We start from the raw sequence: 16,513 nt of genomic DNA on the forward strand, positions 1-16,513 counted from the left end.
CCGCCATCTCTCTCTCTCTCTCTGTCTCACTCGCTCATCGCCTCTCCCTGACATGGCCATGCCAGTGTGATGCATCCCAGTGTTGTGTGTTGAGCAGCATTCCCATTTGTGATTGGTTGTTTCTGACACCATCCACCACCATTCCCATCACCTCCTGTGGAATGATGTCACGTGAGACGAGCGGTGGGGACAGGCATCATGGGTGTGCATCATGGGCCTGGGCTGCAAAAGTTAGTTCTGCAAGCTTGTTTTTGCTCGTGTTTGTCTGGTCGTTCCCGTGCACAGCTCATTCACGGGCTGTGAGTGCGTGTAACCAAACACGCCGGGGTCGAGTGTCTCTCTCCGTCGCGTAGCGCTTGTGTGTGATCTTCTGCCATCCACACCGCGTCTAGTGGCGGATGTGTCTTGCGGACGGTGCTTCACCAAAAAGAATAGGTTCCGGCGACCACTTCACCATGGAGCAGGAATGCCGAGGGACAAGAACAACATGCACTCTTGATTCCACGCTTGAACCCTTGCGACCTTAGCTAAATCCCACTCTGCACGGCTGGGAGAAACCAAGGCAGGAGGAGGTGGTTAAGGACGCGGCGGTCGCCCCGGCCTTATGGGAAAGTCCTCGGCTGCTGTGCTGTGCCGCCTCCGCAACTGGCACCGGCAGGCCCCGGCTTTTGGTCGTGTCCAACTGCCCATAGCATGCCCACATTCTGTCGCCCCCCAAAATAAACCAGGGGGGGCTCGGGGCCAGCCAGGGAGAATGTGTCATGGTGGAGAGGAGCTGGTGAGCGCCGGTGTCCAGGCAGAGGCACGCGCTCCGGTTACAGGAAGCCAGAAACCCAATCCTGCAGCCCGGCCTGACCATGCCAGCGCTGTAAGTACGGGCTTAGTGCAGCCTGGGGCCGCAGGCCAACACAAACACAGCCCGGCACAAACACAGCCCATGCTGTTCTCCATACTACAGCTTGCGTCAAATTAAATTGTCCATCAAGATTTGCATCGTCGACAAATTGAAATGCATTGCATTTGCATCTGGCTGTCAAACATCAAACTTTATCCAGTGAGCAGCATACATCACATTCTTCTTTTGAGCAGGATTAGAGGCATCATGTTATTGGTGCTTTCAAAAAGCAGGCCCTTAGTTATTTAGCATTACTGGTTATTGATAGCCAGACACACGCAGCATTGTACAGTACAGTGGAGGAATTTCAAACGGTGGCTGTAGGAAGCGAAAGCTCTTTATTTTCCCTGGGTGCTCTCTTTCATGGGTATCGGCCGCATTATTGATGTTTCATTAAGTGACCACAATGGCAAGAGTCCTGTGTGAAGGTCCGTGACGGACACTGTGCCACCGTGGGTCACTGCCGCCATATGACCCTCCAGCACCGTAGCCTGCGTTCGAAAAATGTTGACCAACTCCAGCGGGGAGCCAAAGGGACGTGGGTGCTCAGATTCCTTTCAGGGAGCTAACCAGCCGGAACCGGTGCCGGGCACCAGGGACCTGACACCACCACGGCACGTTTTTTTTCGGGATGATGGGGGTGTAAGCTGAGACTCTGAAGCAACCCCGGTGTCTGGTGTCTGTAAAACAGGAGCCGGAGTGGTGTGCGGAAACATGTCGAGGGGGAGAATGAGCTCATCCAAGCGCAGGATCAGGTGGTGGTGGTGGCGGTGGTGGATGGTGGTGTTGCCATCGCAACCCGGCGGCCCACACGTGCCACGAAGCAGCATCTCGGGAGAGAAGCTTCTAGATCCATCAGTGGGCAGGCGCCAGCTTCGGCTTACACCCACAGGAAGTGATGCTGGGCGGGGAAGTCTGGTGCGTGGCCAGAATCTCCATCAGGGCCCGGGTTCTGTTTCATTCACTGGCCCAAGTCACTGCTGGGCGGCCCACACATGCCTGGCACAGGCAGCAGCTCCCCACGGTGCAGAAACGTCTCTATCCCTCCACCCTGCCTCTTCATCTCTCTCCTCATCTCTCTCTCTCTCTCATAAGGACGCTTTTCTGTACATGGATTTAACCTAGTCCTAGTCTAGATCAACGTTTCAATGGAAAATCTCCATTGAAAACAAGAGCTTAATCCATGTATGAGAATGTTGACTTATACAGTATGATTCATCCTGGCTGTCACTAGCACTGAGAGATGCTGTAGACTCACAGTGTGTACTCTTGTAACATGCTCTGCCACTCAGACATTGGTTTTGGACCAGTTTTATTTGTTTACTTGCGGTCAAGATTACTCAAAACCCAGCTATAAGGGGATCTGGTCTTACTCATCACCTCTTCCTGACCACTGAAGTTCTGGATTAGGGACTGGACTGCAATTAGGGGGATGTGATGGTTGGATTGTGAAGTTTATAGTTTTACAAGGATGCGTGTAATGCGTAGGTTGTTTTGCTCAAGGAAAGAATCACGCCAGAATGAACTGTGTATGCTAATCTGTTTGCAAGATCCACTGGAAAACTCAATTTGTATCTATTTGTTGTCTTCCGGTTGTATTTCTATCCAGTCATTTACTGAATTCCAGTTGACTCTCAGTACATTGTACACAGTAGAGAAGATATGTTTGGCCTGTTAGGTATTGGAATCCATGCCTTGCCATTGTGAGCTCTGTGCTGTTGGCTCTGCTAGGCTGTTGTGCTGTTGGGCCATCTCTCATGACTCCCTTCTTCTTGTGACTCGTAGGACTTTTCGAATGACGACACCAAACTGGAGTACAATGTGGATGCCGAGAATGGAATCGCTATGGAGGGCTATCTGTTCAAGAGGGCCAGTAATGCCTTCAAAACATGGAACAGGTGAGCAACAAAAGGCTAGCGAGCTTCAATTCCAGTCTGTCACACACAGGATGCCGGCAAAGATGTGTGTGTGATGACTTACTATGTGAAAGGCCTGACTGAAGGAACTGGAAAACACATTTGTTAAATGTAGTATTTATAAATTGTAACAGTCATGAAACTCTGTGGTAGCTCACAATTATTAATAGAGGTAGAATCTCTTCTGTAATGCTGTTGTGTTCTATATGTGTCACCAATTGAAAAATCTTACGGGAATTTTACATCACTGACTCGTTCTTCCTCTCTTTCAGGAGATGGTTCTCGATTCAAAACAATCAGCTAGTGTACCAGAAGAAATTTAAGGTAGGTCAGACGTGTTATTGCTGTCCAAAGTAAAATATAGATGTGCAGATCCAACTAAAATATTCCCCCCTGCATATTTAATGGAAGGAGACACCCAAGAGTAGTTTTTCAGTTTTTTTTTTTATATTTCGGTAACAGTTAACGGTGAAGTTAGCGTTCCATGAATAGCAGTACCAGGAGGGAGTCCCACAGAGCTCCTGCTCTACAAGAGCCTGGGCCTGGGTTTGGGGCAACGCTGCTTGTTCTGTTTTGGATGTATGCATTCATCACAAAATAATGAAAATAATTACGGTAACACTTTACTTGACGGGTTCTTTCATAACACATTCATAACAGCTGTCATGAACTGCACATGAAGCATTCATGACTGTTTCATAAAACATGACTCAACATTCATACCAACCCTTTCATGAATGTGGAAGACAAAACGTCAAAAATGTAATAAAAGTCCAACAATCACAAAGCGGCATTGCTGTTCTTTTTTTAGTTAGACAACCTGATCTGTCACATCTTAGTCAATGAGGAAGTCCAGTGTCCAGGAGAATGTAGTTTTTTGTTTGTCTGTTTGTTTATTTTATGATAGTAGCCTCGGAAGAATGCATAACTGTCTACAACAATGACTGTATATAAGGATATATAAAACAGGAATGTCCAACCATTGAGAGGTCCGCAGATGGTCAGTAGTTCACTTCCCAGTATGATGAATACTTCACAACTCGGATAGTAAAGTGACATTTGAAGTAGACTTCATAAAATATTCATGAGATGTTTAGAAATGCTGGAGGGGATTCATAATACCCTGATATGGATTACTAGATTGTTGGACTTTTATTTTGACAACTTTTCGTCTTTTTGTCATGAAAGTGTTGGTATGAATGTTGAGTCATGATTAATGAATCAGTCATGAATGCTTCACGTGCAGTTCATGACAGCTGTTATGAATGTGTTATGAATGAACCCGTCAAGTAAAGTGTTACCATAATTACTATACCAAGAGTAAAAATTGTCCTGAATCAGTGGCATGATGTTATGGCCGCACTGTGTGTACTGCTGACTGCTACTACTGTATTCAGATCAATCTCAGTCTTTTAGTCAAAGTTGTAAAATAGGCTTAATGTATCGCTATTTTGTACAACTACAAAAAAACATGACTGTTGGAACGTTATACTTTATACTGTACATATCAGAACTTGCACTCAAATTCCCAAGGTGTCTTACTTGCTATGGAGCCACTTGATCCGTGTGTGACCCTTGTGTGTGTGTGCGTTTGCCAGGACAACCCCACGGTGGTGGTGGAGGACCTGAGGCTGTGCACGGTGAAGCACTGCGAGGACATCGAGCGGCGCTTCTGCTTTGAGGTGGTGTCCCCCACTAAGTGAGTCACCGCTCGAAAGGGGCCTTTTTTTGAAGGAGAGTCATGCTGTGTCAGCAGCCAGCCACCACAGTAATGACTACACCAGCTCCTCCAACCACAGCAGGAGGAGCACTTCCTCACTCTCTTAGTTTCGGTTCTGCTCAGCTCAGTACAGCTAGTCAGCTAGGTAGTGTGGTACCAGAGACCAGGTACCACACTACCTATAGTCTCTAGAGCAGTGGTTCTCAAAGTGGGGTCCGTGACCCATAGCCAAGGGGTCCGCGAAATAATTTGCTTGAAATTATAAAGTTAACATTTTAAGAAAATTATGCTCTTTTCACCCATTAAACAAGCAAATTGTGTCTATTTGGTCCTACTTGGACCTAACTTGGGATAGTGGACCCGGCCACAACTTCAGAGAATACAAATGTTTAACATTACGGTTACAAGGGGGTCCTCGGAAAATGTTATCCCCTAAAATGGGTCCTTGGAACCAAAAACATTGAGAACCCCTGGTCTAGAGGGATTGCGCAGAATAAACAATGCATAAAAACTGTGAATTGTTCAACACTGTTCATTCTGTTAATTCTTTAGAACATAATTCATTAAAAATGCATAAGGCTTTGTATGCTGGCACTTACAGTATGACTTAGGGTTGCCAAATGGGCCTTTCTGGCTGAAGTGATCCTATGAGGTTCTAGCCGAGACACTTTGGCTCCAACCAAAAGAGTTGTTAGTGCACAGTGGGACGCTGAAGCGGGGGGAGGTTACCCGACAAGGGCTCCGACGCTGCGACCACACTGTCTGACTGACGTACACTTCTCTCCCAGGAGCTGCATGATGCAGGCGGACTCTGAGAAGCTGCGGCAAGCCTGGATCAAAGCCGTCCAGAATAGCATCGCCACAGCCTTCAGGGAGAAGGGAGACGACGGGGAGGTGAGCGAGAGGGACGCAATTAGTCACCAGCACTCGAGCATCATTTAAAAATGGAAATGAACAATGCCCTTTGGGACAGTGTGCCCATACTGTAGTGTGAATGATGGCTGGGTAATGGATGATTCCATCACCCTGGTACAGCTGATCTGCTGGCATGGAGACGTGTGTGTGTGTGTGTGTGTGTGTGTGTGTGTGTGTGTGTGTGTGTGTGTGTGTGCGTGTGTGTGTGTGTGTGTGTGTGTGTCAGGCAGATAATGAGTATTTTAGTGGTCATGTTGGCATGTGGGATTTTATGTCTGTGTGTATTTAGGATGGAGACTGCACTGGCATGGGGGTATGCAGGAGTATGTGAATGTGAGCATGTGTGTGTGTGTGTAACTGTCCTCTCTCTCTTGCCGTGTGTCGCAGAAGCTGGACAGGAAGTCGTCCACGTCGACGGGCAGCCTGGACTCGAGCGGCGAGCCGCGGGAGAAGAGCCTGAAGGGGGACAGCGCCCTGCAGAAGGTCATGGCCATCGCCGGCAACACGGCCTGCTGCGATTGCGGCCAGCCTGACCCCCGCTGGGCCTCCATCAACCTGGGCATCACCCTCTGCATACAGTGCTCCGGCATACACAGGTACGCGCGCGCGCGTGTGTGTGTGTGTGTGTGTGTGTGTGTGATCGAGTGTGTGTTTGAGAGAGAGATAGATAGATAGATAGAGAGATGTGTTTGTGGGAGTATGTATGTCTGTGTGTGTGTGTGTGTGTGTGTGTGTGTGTGTGTGAGAGAGAGATAGAGAGATATGAGATGTGTATGTAGGAGAGTGTGTGTGTGTGTGTGTCTAGTCACAGGAAAGCAGATGGACTATGTATTTTGATATTTCTAACTGTCCCCTGCTGTGTCTTAAGCCATTTTGATCTCCTGCTCCCAAAATAAACTCAACCTTCCAGTGCTGTGCCAGCAGCGCTGTCACTGATTCCATTCAGTGAATCCACTGACTTCAGACATCAGCTGTGCACTGATTTAATGGGCCTGAGTGCTGCTGGACCAGGTGTGCTGTATTGGTCGTCTAGGAATGCTAATCTTTGGAAGACCGCATTCTTGTTTGAGTAAGCCTCTGATGGCCTGTCTTTCCACTCTTTGTCTCTCCTTCTCTCTTTCTCTCTCTCTGTGTCGCACACTCTCTCTTACTCTCTCTCTCCCCCTTTCTCTCTCTCTCTCTCTCTCTCTCTCCCCTCTTTAGGAGTCTGGGAGTGCACTTCTCCAAGGTCAGATCCCTCACCCTGGACTCATGGGAGCCAGAGTTACTGAAGGTGAGGAGATGGGATGCAGGGAGGGAGAGAGGGAGGGAGAGAGGGAGGGAGAGAGGGAGGGAGAGAGGGATGGAGAAATGTGGGGAGGAAGAGGAGTGTAGGAATGACAGATGGGATGGCGGAGGGAGAGAGAATCGTTATCCATGCACCTGTCCATGAATCTGTCCATCCAGTCAGCCCAATCCCTCAGAGAGCCTTCTAAATCACACACGCACACACACGCACACACACACACACACACACACACACACACACACACACACACGCACACACACACACACACACACACACACACAGACACGTACTACACGTACAAAGCTTAGGAGGATTCTGTCCCTTGTGTCTGAGGATCATTAATATTCCCGTTTAATTATCTGTGGCTGCTCGCACTCGTCCTTAAATATGGAATTCAGGATCACAGCAATTTCCATGAGCCCTTGAAAGTGATCAAGGTTATGTCAGTGCTAAGGGTAGGGGTCATTCACAGTGCAAGCAGCTGCTTTTGTCAGCAGAACTCAACTGCTCTTATTTCAACTCAACTGTGGTATGGTAGCAGCTTTTTCAGCTTACTGATTTTGGTGTGTCTGTGTGTGTGTGTGTGTGTGTGTGTGTGTGTGTGTGTGTGTGCGCGCGCGCCCCTCCCTCAGTTGATGTGTGAGTTGGGGAACGGCGTCATCAATCAGATCTATGAGGCTCGGCGAGAGGAGTTGGGAGCCAGGAAACCGCACCCTGGAGACCCCAGGTACTGTACAGCATCTCTAGGAGTGTCCCAGTCTGCCCACCGTACAAATCCACACACACACAAGCCCAAACACTACATCAGTCAGTCAGCAACATGAACTTTCTGCAAGAGATTTCTTCATCAACACTGACAAAGCCAGACAGTCCTTAAGAGACGATGAGAGTCTGGGGAGACTTGTCTCCTCATTTGCTTGATCACTGGTTTGAAATGTGATGGGATCGTAAGTCCTGGCACAGCGTCCTGCTATGTGTTCTCCTGCCTCATGTACTGTAGGAGAGTGCTGTGCACTTGTGTTCATGTGGCTATGAGATCAGACCCAACTGTTTCAGACTCTCTGGCTCCCCCTGCAGGCACGAGGTGGAAGCATACATCAAGGCCAAGTACGTGGACCGGCGGTTTGTGCGGCGTCCGTCAGACGACGAGCTCAAGCTGAAGGTGGTGAGCCTGAGCAAGCAGGAGAAGCGCCTGAGCACCAGCAGCTCTGAGCTGGCCCCCCCGCGAGCGCCGCCCCCCACCCCCAAACAGAGGCCCGCGTCTGGGGCATCAGGTGAGCTCCCACCCACCCCCCCCACCAGTCCTCCCTCCTCACATATATCAACACATCAACACTCTCATTGTGTTATTGGGTCTCACTGGGAGAGGAGACCTGTGTTGGACAGAACACCAGGAAGTGTTTCTCCACTGTTCTGAGACTCTCTGCTTCTTGCTTTCTCTTTCTGTCTCTCTCTCTCTCTCTCTCTCTCTCTGTCTGTCTGTCTGTCTGTCGCTCTCTCTCCCCATCAGTGTCTGTGTCTCAGCTTTGTGAATGAGCTCGTCTCTGTGCGATGGCCCCTTGTCTTCTAACAGGTCAAATTCTAACAGGCTCTCTGTTTGTCTTTTTCTCGTCTCCTTTGGCTTCCGACGCCCTCGTCTGTCTCACTGTCTGTTTTTGCTTGACCTGTGTCCGGCGCTGTGCTTCTGGACTAACCTCCTCCTCCTGGCCCTGACCCCCCACCCCCACCCCCACCCCACCTGACCCCACTCTTCCCTGCCTCCTTGCTCTCTGTGCCCTTTGCCCTCTCGACCTTTGCGTAGCAGCGGCCGGCCTTGAGGAGGTGCGTCGCGAGTCGCTCTTTGGCGCAGACGAGTTAGACTCGCTCTTCTCCTACTTTGATACCTCCTCAAAACTGCGCAGTAGTAAGTAGAGGCTTGACCTGTCCACCACTCCCATCGCCAGAGCACCACCCCACCTCATCCCCATCTGTCACCGGCCCACCTGTGTGTGTGTCTGTGTGTCTGTGTGTGTGTGTGTGTTTGTGTGTCCGAAAGTGCGTAAGAAGTGATTGTGTGTGTTGTTGTATGTGTGTCTCTGAATGAGTAAGAAGTGTGGTTGTGCGTGTGTTTCTGTGTCTGTCAGTGAGTAAGAAGTGTATGTCTGTGTGGGTGTATGTCTGTCTTTGATTGAGTAAGACGTGTGTGTGTGTGTGTGTTTGTGTGTCTGTGCCGGTCAGTGAGTAAGAAGTGTATGTCTTTGGGTATGAATGTTTGTGAGTAAGTAAGAGAAGTGTGTGTGTGTGTGTGTGTGTGTGTGTGTGTGAGTGAGTCAGGTTCATTACAGTATCCTCAACCTTCCTCCACAGTGTGAACACCTTTGACCATGTGGTGTTTGCATCCTCATAGTGGGTCGTGCCATCTTCTCTCCTCTCCTCTCTTCTCTTCTCCTGTCATGGGGGCTCACGTCACGTGCACTGTGTGTGCTTTCCTCAGGTGGTGGTGGTGGCTGCTGCTCCTCTGTTGCGTTGGGTCTGGTCCATCCATTCCCCCGTCTCTCCGTTTATTGTCACATGATTCATCCAGTCACATCCTGAGGGGGGGGGGGGGGGGGGGAAGGAATGCACTGCTTCTAATTTCACTTTTTATGCTCCAAACAGCTGGTGCTGCCTTGGCCGGCCAGAAAAGTGAGTGTGTATGTGTATGTATGTATGTATGTATGTATGTGTGTGTGTGTGTGTGTGTGTGAGTGTGTGTGTATGTGGTATATAGCTTCTGTGTGGCAGACAGTGATGAAGGAGGGTGTGTTTGTGTGTGTTTTGCAGTAAAGAGCGAGGACAGCGGCATCCAGAACAGTGCTGACGGAAGCAGAGAGATGCTGGCCAACACTGCCTCAACCAACAGCCTCAATGACACAGGTAGCCCTGGCTCTTAATGCCATCAGCGATGCAGCATCACAGACTTGACATTGTGACTTCTGAGTTTTATTGAATCAATTACTTGAGGGCTTTACATGTATATAAAAAGATATGGACTATATTTATGTTTCCAATTGGTTTCTCTAGTGCTACGGATTTTATAATGTTGCTATTTTGAAATGTTGTGCATATATATCATTTAGTACATTATTGGTTGATGTAACATGGAGTGTCCTACATGTCAGTGCAGTTAACCACACAGCAATATGGCATGGGACTGGACTTGTTGTAGCCGTCCCTCTGCTGTTTGACCCGTGCTCTGTTGACCGCTGCTCCTGGGTGTAACGCCGCTGTGTCCCTTCTGTTGTCAGAAGCGGCGGAGCCGGAGCCGGAGCCGGAGCCGGAGGAGCCCATGTGCCAGGCGTCGTCGCCGTGCAAGGAGCAGGTGGTGTTCTCCGAGCCCAAGGAGTACTCGCCCGGCCTGCAGCTCTACTGGGCCTCCTGCGCCCGCAGCCTGCCCGACATGGCCCAGGCCCTCGCCCACGGGGCACCGGTCAACTGGATCAACGCCGAGGACGACAAGAGGACGCCGCTCATCATGGCCGTGCAGGGGGTGAGTATGCAACAGTGTGTGTGTGTGTGTGTGTGTGTGTGTGTGTGTGTGTGTGTGTGTGTGTGTGTGTGTGTGTGTGTGTGTGTGTGTGTGTGTGTGTGTGTGTGTGTGTGTGTGTGTGTGTGTGTGTGTGTGTGTGTGTGTGTGACATACAGTAATAATGATTACAATCATTTTGAAATGCTATTTCTGTGTACTTCCACTGAGTTGAATCACACGCATAGTTAAGAATAATCTGTAACACTTTATTTGAAGGGGTCTACATAAGGGTGACATGTAACCGTCATAAGAATGACATGACACATGTCATGCACATTAATGACACATTATTGATGTTTATGACTGTTGTCATAATGTGTCATTCGGTTTATGGAATGTCAAAAAACTAAACTTAACTGTTAAAAACACCCAAAACCGAATGACACATTATGACAACAGTCATAAACATCAATAATGTGTCATTAATGTGCATGACATGTGTCATGTCATTGTTATGACGGTTACATGTCACCCTTATGTAGACCCCTTCAAATAAAGTGTTACCGAATAGAATAATACCGCTTTATAATGTGTTGCTAGTAAAGAGCATGGTACTGTACAGTATGTGGTGATCAGATCTATAGGCCTGCTAGGGATATGGTAGATGGGGGGACATTTGGTGGGGGCATCTTATAGGTGTTCCTTTAGGGATAATCTGAATTTCCATCATCTCTGCTGCAGGGCTCTCTGGTGGCGTGTGAGTTCCTGCTCCAGAACGGTGCCAGTGTGAACCAGCAGGACGTGCATGGGAGAGGACCCCTCCACCACGCCACCATCATGGGACACACTGGGTAAGAGCCCCCCCTCCCCCAGGCCCCAGCACACAGGACTACCCCAGGGCCTTAGTGGCCACATGATTTGAGATGTGTTTGACACCACTAGTCATCATTATTATGAGAAATTGGGTGCTGCCTCGCTGCCTTCAGCTGTCTAACGAGTCACTTGCTGTGGCAGGCATCAAGGTACCAGCTGTGGACTTCACCGTTCCTAGGATACCATAAAGCAGAATAATGTAGTGTTCGACAGCACAGCCCTCGACATCTTTTGGCTGTTGCCAGTTGCCAACAGCTGCTCATAATTAGATAGAATTTTGAATGTTGAAGGCAGCAGATGTGTCTGTGATGCCTTAAAGATTCGTCAAAACGAAGGTATCTTAGAAGGTAGCATTTTATACCAATATGTGGTTAGTGTGTGTGTAATGTGAGCCCTATTTTCTGTACCCCTTTAGGCAAGTGTGTTTATTCCTGAAAAGAGGAGCCAATCAAAATGCGACGGACATTGACGCCAAAACGCCCTTGACCATTGCTGTGGAGGCAGCCAACGCTGACATCGTGACCCTGTAAGTCTGCAGACTCCTAACAATAGACAGCAGATTTCCCCCTATGCAATCAGATGACTGACAGACACCACAGCGCTGCAGCCTGCCTTTGCCATGCTACAGTTTATTATAGTCACTGTGCTGACGGCGATCTGGAAACCCACTGTGAAGGATCTGCTTTAGTGAGATTTGGCTGTGAAAATGAATGACTTCCTGATGCAATGCCATGTAATCAATCTCTCTCTTTCTTTTTTTTCAATCTTTCCCTCCCACATTCTCTTTTTTCATGTCTCTCCTCTTAATTTCTCTCTCTCTCTCCCTCACTCTCTCTCTCTCTCTCTCTCTCTCTCTCTCTCTCTCTCTCTCCCTCCAGGTTGCGACTGGCCAAGATGAATGATGAGATGCGGGAAGCAGAGGGCCCCTACAGTCAGTCAGGTCAATATGCCAGTGACAGCCCCACTGAGATGCAGTACAGGAAATGCATGCAGGAGTTCATAAGCCTGCAGCTTGGGGAGTTATAGCACCCCCTGCAGTAATGCTCCCACATTACACAAGACATTACACACACACACACACACACACACACACACTCACACAAACCAGCCACCAAGCCGCCAGCACGCTTCAGGCCGAGATGTTATGTGCAATAGGCCAGAGTTGATGTATGTATGTGTTTATTTTTCTAAAGACTGGGCACGCTAAAAGAATATAGGTGCAAGCCGATTTATGCATCACTTGAGTTTACTGGTCATTTTAGTGTGACTTGTTTACTGTACTGTTGTGCTATTAGCTCAAGCGTATGGTGTCATTATTTTTGGCTAGATGTCTCAGTGTGATTTGGTGATTGTCTAGGGAGGGAGGGTAGTTTTGTACATTCCTATTCATTATAATGTGCATCACGTTGTACATGTCTGTGCTGGCAACATTGTGAGCCTAAAGCTCGTCTGTTTTTTACCTGCATGACAGTTTTTACTTTCATGTACTGTAAAATGTAGCCACGTCTTACTGGTGTTTGCACAGATTATTTTAACGGAGAAAGTCATTTTTAAAAACCGGTATTCTTTTTTTTTAATCCACCACTGGAACTCTGACTATATAATAGCCATCTGTGACTGCGTCATTGACTATTTCTAAACATCTTATGTCTACATGACAGAACTACAGGCTAGTAAAGAGTGTCTGTCATCCAATGTGTTCATGAAACACACTTTGCACAAGACTGGGTGTCAGTGTATTCAGGCACCCACAGATGGCATTCCATAAGCAGTATACGTATATACTCAGTACATATCTATAGGTAGAAAAGTATATCTATGCATTATATAACAGCACTAACCCTTGGCCTAGTCAGTGTGTGGCCCAGTGACTTAAACTGAGAAAAAAAAAAGATTTTATAGCAGGAAACTCCTGGCTTACATGTTAGGCGTTAGAATAACTGTAAACAAAACTCTATTATCTCAAATATTTTATATATTGTGTGTGCGCACTGTGCCTTACCATTAGAATACTCAACATGATTTCATCTGTGTTCAAAACAGAAAGCATTTGCCCATATCAAGGACGCTATTTGGAGATGCTTGCATACAAAAGAGAGAAAAATGCTTCAGTTAGATGAAGATGTCAATCAAAGCGGCCCAGCCCATGTGCTGGCTGGGGTCGGGGGACGCTGAAGGGAACAGTCAGGTTTCTAGATCTAGACCAGGTCTGGCCAGTGGGGGTCACTGGAGTTTGCTCAGTTTTGCACCAAGAAACAAAGGAGTTGGTATCAGGTACAGTCCGGTGGTGTGTTTTGTGGAGTCAGGGTGATACTACTGTAGCTTTAGAGAAAGAATGTCTACTGTGATGCACTTATTGACCAGTAGGAGGCGATAGAGGAGAGGGAGTCGGTGGGTCCCGTCTGTCTGCCGTGTGATGTGGCGTCCACTCTGCTGATTAGGGGATTTATTGGCATGTTTGAATTCTTTTGCTCCCGATTTATTTACTTTTCTTTCTTTCGCGTTTATTTACTTTTCTTTCTGTCGCTTTTATTTACTCTCCTTTCTTTCATGGTTTGGATTGGACTTTTTGCTTGGACTGTAGCGGGGTGGAGAGTAGGGACATACTGGATTGGTGTACTTTGTGCGCAGTGTTGTCCTGTGGCAACCAAAATATTAGCACTTCAGCAAACACACTAACAAATGTCCAAAGATGGGCTATGTGGAAGAGGAAGTCTATGTGCAGTTGTTATGGTGATAAACAGATTTGGATATAACAATTTTGTATCGATAGTATAACCGTATCTGGAGTGAGGGTTTTTAATTAGTTGGTCTGAAAAATGAAAAACCTCAGTACAATTTAGCAAATCAAGATAATGTTAGTTTAGGGTCTTTTTTTAATAGAAATTGGTCATGAATACAGCCAGCTGTTTTAAATCAATTTCAACCTTTCTCAGTCTGCTACAATCACCACAATTGAATTTCTTGTCTAAACCACGCACTTTAAAAACTCTGTTAGATCAGTTGTTTTATTTGACTCAAATGCTGTATGCTGTTTATGTAGTTGTGGCAGGGATGAAGGGTGTGTGTGGTTGTGTTCATGTGGCTGTTTGGGCAGCCTGCTGGAGAGTTTTGGTTCGGAGTCATGGGGGTCACGTGTTGGGCAGTCGTACAGCACACTGCACAACATTTACATGGCTCTGGCAGGAGTGTGGTTTCTGCATAAACACCTCTGTCACTTCTCTTCTCTTCTTCTCTCCTCTCCTCCCTTCCTGCCTTACGCTGCTATTCTCTGTTGAGCTGCACTTTAAAAAAACAAAACAAGGTATGGCTCTAAACTCTGTTTCCTTCATCTGTGGCATGCCTTTTCACCTGCTTGTAGTTTGTGTGTGTGTTTGTGTCTGACAATGCAAGTGAAGTAAAACCTGATGATAGGAAGTACAGTTAGTGTAGTGTGTGTGTGTGTTATTAAGAGGCTTCTGGAATCATTTGATGAGGAGAAAATGAAACTGCTGCATATGTCAGTGGTTGTTAGTGTTTGTTTATCAAAAGCAAATGCTCATTGGCCCCCATACATGTGCATTGATATGCCACATCTGCAAACAAATTCTAAAGGGGACAAAAACAAACTGCATGTGTTGAATGTTTAGATTGTGTCTGTGCCCCGCTGTTGTTGCAGTCAGAGTTCATCTCCCTCTCTCTCCCTCCACAGGAGATGAAACCTATCAGGACATTTTCCAAGACTTCACCCAGATGGCATCAAATGATCCCGACAAGTTGAACCGATTCCAACCACATGACTCTCCGAGGCAATGAGGAAGAGTGGGAGAGAGAGAGGGAAAGAGAGGGAAGGATGGAGGGAGGGAGGGAGGGAGTTGTGGGAGCAGAAGGAGTTGAGGAGACCCTTCTAGACCCTTCTGGAATCTTCAGAGAGCTGGGCTCCTGGCCGTTCGGGTTGTCCATCGTTTGACCCCAGTGAGGACTGCTGATGGCCCTGGACAAGCTTAATAAATTATTTTGTACCTTTTTTTTTTTTTCAAGGACTTCAGGATGTTTTAATCTGCAAAGACTGTCTTAAAAAAACGTACATTTCAGTGAGACCAGCATAGTTGGGTGTCCTTCTATTCCACATCCCACATTTCAGCATATTATGTCCATATTCTTAATGACAAAGACCTTGGGTTCTCTGCATTTTTTTTTAAAGCACATTTTAATCAGTACATTTTGTGTGGTGCTTATAATTTTAAGCAAGTAAATGAAAACAATGATTTCCCCCCTATTAGTTCACTCTTTTAGTATCAATCTAAAAGAGTGAGAAAGTGAGTAGAGGGTTTCTTTGAGAACTCATCTGTCAGAGTTCTTCATTTAGTGTGTGTCATGGGTTTGATAGTGTTTGATAGTCATCTCTCTCTATGAAATGATTGAGACATTAAGATATTCAGTATTATACCGTTTCACATGAAAAGCGATTATATCTGAAGGGTCCAAATATTTCCGAGACAACTAGAGCTGCCAATCACCATCAAGTCAGTTTCACATTTGTATTTGGTCGAATTCTACAACATATTTTAAGAGAGAAAGAGAGAGAGAGAGAGAGATCAAACCCGGAGTGATGCACCTCAGTCAGCCTCTATGCAAAAACTCTACCAGATTGATGGTTTATATGCCTGGTTCATGGGTAAGGAATATAGCATTTAGTCCAAGCTTGCTGATTCATATGGACTCGACTGGAGACATGTAGACTGATCCACTTGGCCACACATAACATACATACACCTATCACCCTGCAGTGTTGTTGCCGTGGCCTTTTCAACCATGTTTAACAGTTGATGCGGTATGTGTCTGTATTCATTAGATATTAACCTACTGTCCGTCTGAGCAGCGGCCTCTATAATCCCCTCGTCAGTAGAGTCGAAAGCTCACTATATGACGGGGCCGATCATGTATCTTTCCCTATCTATCTCTAGCTCTAGCTCTTATCTCTATCTTGCTCTGTCAATCTCTGCCTCTTTCTCTCTTGTATGAAGTCCTGTGATATTCCAAGATGTCCTCCAAATGTGTGAACGTATGCAAACATGAATCCTCACCCTCTTCTTCAGACTATGGGATGTGAGCCATGTACAGTTGTACAGGAGCATATAAACTATATGCCTTAGATAGCTTTGTTTTTAATGAAGACATAGTGGTACTTGAATCATTTAGATAAGCTTGTTTGTCTTTGAGTTGTTTTTGTTTATTTTTTTAATTATTTTTTTTTTGTCAACTTGTTCGTTAATCTTGTTTTGTACCGAAGGCCCCCACCCCATACTCCATAATTATGTGTATGATTCATGCCATTTTTAAAAGGAATATTGTGTATAGCAAATCTAGGTCTGAACAAATTCTCACAGAATGTTGGACTTGTATTTTCTGTATGATTTTATAAAAGCATTTTTTCTGT

At 46.8% G+C, this 16,513-nt stretch overlaps 1 protein-coding gene across 4 annotated transcripts in view; it reads left to right on the forward strand.

Moving 5' to 3' along the window:
- Positions 1–14,953, forward strand: part of LOC134101654 (arf-GAP with coiled-coil, ANK repeat and PH domain-containing protein 2-like) — a 40,837-nt gene extending 25,884 nt beyond the window's left edge. The window contains exons 10-24 of one of the 4 annotated variants that reach the window (XM_062555365.1): positions 2,681–2,793; positions 3,084–3,135; positions 4,410–4,510; positions 5,320–5,425; positions 5,834–6,042; positions 6,650–6,719; positions 7,367–7,461; positions 7,812–8,008; positions 9,372–9,398; positions 9,537–9,629; positions 10,004–10,242; positions 10,963–11,072; positions 11,510–11,620; positions 11,973–12,034; positions 14,786–14,953. In XM_062555365.1, the coding sequence (XP_062411349.1) occupies positions 2,681–2,793; positions 3,084–3,135; positions 4,410–4,510; positions 5,320–5,425; positions 5,834–6,042; positions 6,650–6,719; positions 7,367–7,461; positions 7,812–8,008; positions 9,372–9,398; positions 9,537–9,629; positions 10,004–10,242; positions 10,963–11,072; positions 11,510–11,620; positions 11,973–12,034; positions 14,786–14,889 (1,689 nt within the window). In that variant the 3' untranslated portion in view covers positions 14,890–14,953. Of the gene's footprint in view, positions 1–2,680; positions 2,794–3,083; positions 3,136–4,409; positions 4,511–5,319; positions 5,426–5,833; positions 6,043–6,649; positions 6,720–7,366; positions 7,462–7,811; positions 8,009–9,371; positions 9,399–9,536; positions 9,630–10,000; positions 10,243–10,962; positions 11,073–11,509; positions 11,621–11,972; positions 12,035–14,785 lie in introns of all 4 variants that reach the window. The other 3 variants (XM_062555364.1, XM_062555367.1, XM_062555366.1) reach the window with 3 other exon arrangements.
- The last annotated feature ends 1,560 nt before the right edge of the window (positions 14,954–16,513 follow it).

The sequence above is a fragment of the Sardina pilchardus genome, chromosome 15 (assembly GCF_963854185.1).
Source record: "Sardina pilchardus chromosome 15, fSarPil1.1, whole genome shotgun sequence".
Classification (NCBI taxonomy): domain Eukaryota; kingdom Metazoa; phylum Chordata; class Actinopteri; order Clupeiformes; family Clupeidae; genus Sardina; species Sardina pilchardus.